Source organism: Trichechus manatus, unplaced genomic scaffold (assembly GCF_000243295.1).
Source record: "Trichechus manatus latirostris isolate Lorelei unplaced genomic scaffold, TriManLat1.0 scaffold00041, whole genome shotgun sequence".
NCBI lineage: Eukaryota > Metazoa > Chordata > Mammalia > Sirenia > Trichechidae > Trichechus > Trichechus manatus.
In genome coordinates this window covers 10648207-10652441 of record NW_004443977.1, presented here as the reverse complement: position 1 = coordinate 10652441, position 4235 = coordinate 10648207, and the positions used below count along the sequence as shown (strand labels likewise).

Sequence of the window (4235 nt, the reverse complement as noted above, 5' to 3'; positions counted from 1 at the left end):
GCCCGCTGCCGCCGCCCGCGGCCGGGGAGGGCGCCCCGGTGTTCCTGACGGGGCCTGGGTCGCAGTGGGTGCTGCGGGGGGCCGAGGTGGTGTTGACGTGCCAGGTGGGGGGCCTCCCTGAGCCCACGCTGTACTGGGAGAAGGACGGGATGGCCCTGGACGAAGTGTGGGACAGCAGCCACTACGCGCTCGTGCCGGGCCTCGCGGAGGGTGGCCGGGGCGTGAGCCTGGCGCTGCGCATCCTGGTGGCGCGGCTGCCAGACTCGGGCGTCTACGTGTGCCACGCCCGCAACCCGCACGGCCACGCGCAGGCCGGCGCGCTGCTGCAGGTGCACCAGCCCCCAGAGAGCCCACCTGCGGACCCCGACGAGGCGCCCCCGCCCGTGGTGGAGCCTCTCAAGTGCGCGCCCAAGACCTTCTGGGTGAACGAGGGCAAGCACGCCAAGTTCCGGTGCTACGTGATGGGCAAGCCTGAGCCCGAGATCGAATGGCACTGGGAGGGCCACCCGCTGCTGCCCGACCGCCGCCGCCTCATGTACCGCGACCGCGACGGCGGCTTTGTGCTCAAGGTGCTCTACTGCCAGGCCAAGGACCGCGGGCTCTACGTGTGCGCCGCGCGCAATTCGGCGGGCCAGACGCTCAGCGCCGTGCAGCTGCACGTCAAAGGTGCGGCGGCGCCCCCCAGGAGATGGGAGGGAAATGCTAAGATACCCTTTTCTGTCCTCCACCCAACCTCCAGAAGAGTCAGATTTAGTAAGGCTCGAGGTTTTCTAGAAACTTCTTAGCAAACTTCTCAAGAGAGTCTGAGGCAGAAGGTGCAGAACCACTCTGAAAAAGAAACAGCTTGGAGGAGTGGTTGCTATGCAAACAGAGAGGGTCGTAGACCTCTTCTAGTCCAGAGGTTTGCATCCTTATTGTTTTTTTACTCTCCCCCTCCCGCACGGAAATCCCATCTGGAGCCCCAATGTATAAAACAGATCAAAGGAGCATTTTGTGGGTGTAAATGTATGTCCAAATTCTGACATGTACCTGTAAAGCTAATCAGTGAAAACAAAGGGGCTGTTTTATTGGACACAAACATTTTAAATGGAGGCTGCTTTCATAACCTCGTTTAGGCTTTGACTCCTGTGGGGAAGGCCTGTCTGCAAAGCATCATATGGAGAAATTACTGATTTACACTAAAGGTTGATATTGTTAGGTGTCATCAAGTCGATTTCTACTCATAGTAACGCCACTGGGTGGGTTTGAACCACTGACCTTTCTGTTAACAACCAGGCATGTAACCGTTGCCCCACCAGGGCTCCTTACGCTAAAGGAAACCTTGAAAAAAGAAAAAATACCCTGCCTTTTTTTTTTTTTTTTTTTTTACTATTACTTAATTAAACTGCTCCCCAGGTTTGAAAGACGAAGAAGTTAGAGGAGAAGAAATTTGTATTTTAACATTGAATCACCAGCAATGTCTGGTAAATGCTTATATTATTCATAAATAGAACCTTTAGAGAAGAAATAGCCAAAACTTACATTGGAAGTTAAAGCTCTTCTTAATAGGATTTCATCACTACTTTTGGGATTATACCTTCACTAGGTGTTGCCAACTTTTTCCCTCGGAGAAAAAGCTGGCAAATTCCTCTGCGCGCTGCCTGGCACATAGTCAAGTGTGTTGCACCTGTACCATATGCTCTCCCTAGTGTACTTTTATGTGTGCAGACTTGCCAGGCCTGCGCTGCACTGTGACTCCATTAGGAAAGAAAAGCCCTGCAAGAAGGCAAGAGAAGCTGCCCAGAGCTGTGCAAAAACTTGCTCCTCCAGCAGCTCAAGTTAACCCACCGGCCATCTCCACCATCATGGTTTCTTTTTTAAAGATACGGTTTTGAAAATGGTTACGATACTTTAAAAATGAAATTCAGCTCAGACCCTTGCAGAATTTGTGAGGTGCCCTCTGGGTGGTGCACATGTTTAAGCACTCAATTACTAGCCAAAAGGTTGGCAGTTCGAACCCACCGGGAGGTGCCTGGAAAGACAGGCCTGGCAATCTGCTTCCGAAAGTTCACAGCCTTGAAAACCCCGTGCAGTGGTTCTACTCTGCACACAGGGTCACCATGAGTTGGAATCGAGTTGATGGCAACCAGCATCTGAGGGGCCCTAGGAAACAGTTTGAAAATCACTGGTCTGGTCCGTCTTCCCTCCTGTTTCCCATTTTACAAGTAAGGAAACTGAGGGCCAGGATTGTTAAAGTGGACTTGCTCTAGGGGGTGTGGCTGGTCAGTGTCAGGGCCTTCTGATGGGGTTTTGCTGTGATTCCACGGTGCCTGCTGGCTAGGGGAACACAGCCAACGGCATGAGCTGGTGTGTGTTTAGGTGTTGCGAGAGGAGCCTCCTTCAGGTCTAGCCCCTCTCCACAGCCTTCTCTTGTCTCCCTCCTCTCCACAGAGCCCCGACTCCGGTTCACGAGGCCCCTGCAGGATGTTGAGGGCCGAGAGCATGGCATTGTTGTGCTGGAATGTAAAGTGCCAAACTCGCGCATCCCCACAGCCTGGTTCCGTGAGGACCAGCGTCTGCTGCCCTGCCGCAAGTACGAGCAGATTGAGGAGGGCACTGTCCGACGCCTCATCATCCACCGGCTAAAGGCTGATGACGATGGTGTCTACCTGTGTGAGATGCGGGGCCGTGTGCGCTCTGTGGCCAACGTGACGGTCAAAGGTTGGCCGGCTGGTGGGAGGAGCCGAGGCTGAGGCAGGCAGGTGCCCAGGCCTTGGGCTGATGGAGTCCCGTCCACATCCCAGGGCCCATCCTGAAGCGGCTGCCCCGGAAGCTTGACGTCCTGGAAGGAGAGAATGCGGTGCTGCTGGTGGAGACGCGCGAGGCTGGAATCGAGGGGCGCTGGAGCCGTGATGGAGAGGACCTGCCGGCCACCTGCCAGAGCAGCTCTGGCCACATGCATGCCCTGGTCTTGCCGGGGGTCACCCGAGAAGATGCTGGCGAGGTCACCTTTAATGTGGGCAACTCCCGGACCACCACTCTACTTAGAGTCAAATGTGAGGGCGTGAAGGCATAGGGGCTGAGTTCTCCAGGGTGGGACAGGAGGGCCAGGGCAGGAGGATGACTGGATGCCAGATCCTGGGATGGCAAAGTGTTAAGATGGAAGGGCTGTGGGAGGTCTGCCCAGGGTCCGAACATAAACCCTGCCTTTGTCTCAGGTGTCAAGCACAGTCCACCGGGCCCTCCCGTGCTGGCAGAGATGTTCAAGGGCCACAAGAACACTGTCCTACTTACCTGGAAACCTCCCGAGCCGGCTCCTGAGACCCCCTTCATCTATAGGCTGGAGCGGCAGGAGGTGGGCTCTGAGGACTGGGTCCAGTGCTTCAGCATTGAGAAAGCTGGCGCTGTGGAGGTGCCGGGAGACTGCGTGCCTACCGAGGGCGACTACCGCTTCCGCGTCTGCACGGTCAGCGAGCACGGCCGCAGTCCCCACGTGGTGTTCCAGGGCTCTGCCCACCTCGGTGAGCTTGTCAGACCCTGCCCACCAGCAGTCCATATCCCACGTCATGCTCTCCCCATCACCTCTTCTGCTTTCCTGGCCCCAGTCCTTGTCCTCTTAGATGGCTTCCAGCTTGCACCCTCTGTCCCTTCTGGTTCTGATGGCTGCGCTCTGCCCCCTCCCCAGTGCCCACAGCTCGCCTGGTGGCAGGTCTGGAGGATGTGCAGGTATACGACGGGGAGGACGCTGTTTTCTCCCTCGATCTCTCCACCATCATCCAGGGCACCTGGTTCCTCAACGGGCAAGAGCTCAAGAGTGATGTGCCGGAGGGCCAGGTGGAGCCCGGTGCCCTGCGGTACCGTGTGGAGCAGAAGGGCCTGCAGCACAGGCTCATTCTCCAATCCGTCAAGCACCAGGACAGCGGGGCTCTGGTCGGCTTCAGCTGCCCCGGCGTGCAGGACTCAGCTGCCCTCACCATCCAAGGTGGGTGCAGGGGGGACCAGAGTGGACAGGTGGGGTCGAGATACAAGTTCTGTTTGCAAACAGGCAGGTGGTATTCCCATTGCTCACATCTGGGGCAGGAGAGTAAGGGGCATCCCTGGTGGGCTGAGATTGAGGGCCCAGTGGTCCAGAGGACCTGTTTCAACACACATAACAGACAGGAGAACTGTTGTCATCTCCATCAGCATCATATCCAAGTTGTCTGGAGCACTTTAAAAAAAAAGTTAACCAGTTGCTGTCAAGTCAACTCTGACTC

At 56.4% G+C, this 4235-nt stretch overlaps 1 protein-coding gene across 1 annotated transcript in view; it reads left to right on the top strand.

The window, feature by feature from the left end:
* OBSL1 (obscurin like cytoskeletal adaptor 1) overlaps nucleotides 1-4235 on the top strand; it is a 21366-nt gene that overhangs the window by 409 nt on the left and 16722 nt on the right. The window contains exons 1-5 of the mRNA XM_023731217.1: nucleotides 1-666; nucleotides 2431-2700; nucleotides 2784-3035; nucleotides 3198-3500; nucleotides 3665-4011. The exon at nucleotides 1-666 is cut by the window's left edge and continues 409 nt beyond it. Of these exons, the coding sequence (XP_023586985.1) occupies nucleotides 1-666; nucleotides 2431-2700; nucleotides 2784-3035; nucleotides 3198-3500; nucleotides 3665-4011 (1838 nt within the window). The remainder of the gene's footprint in view (nucleotides 667-2430; nucleotides 2701-2783; nucleotides 3036-3197; nucleotides 3501-3664; nucleotides 4012-4235) is intronic.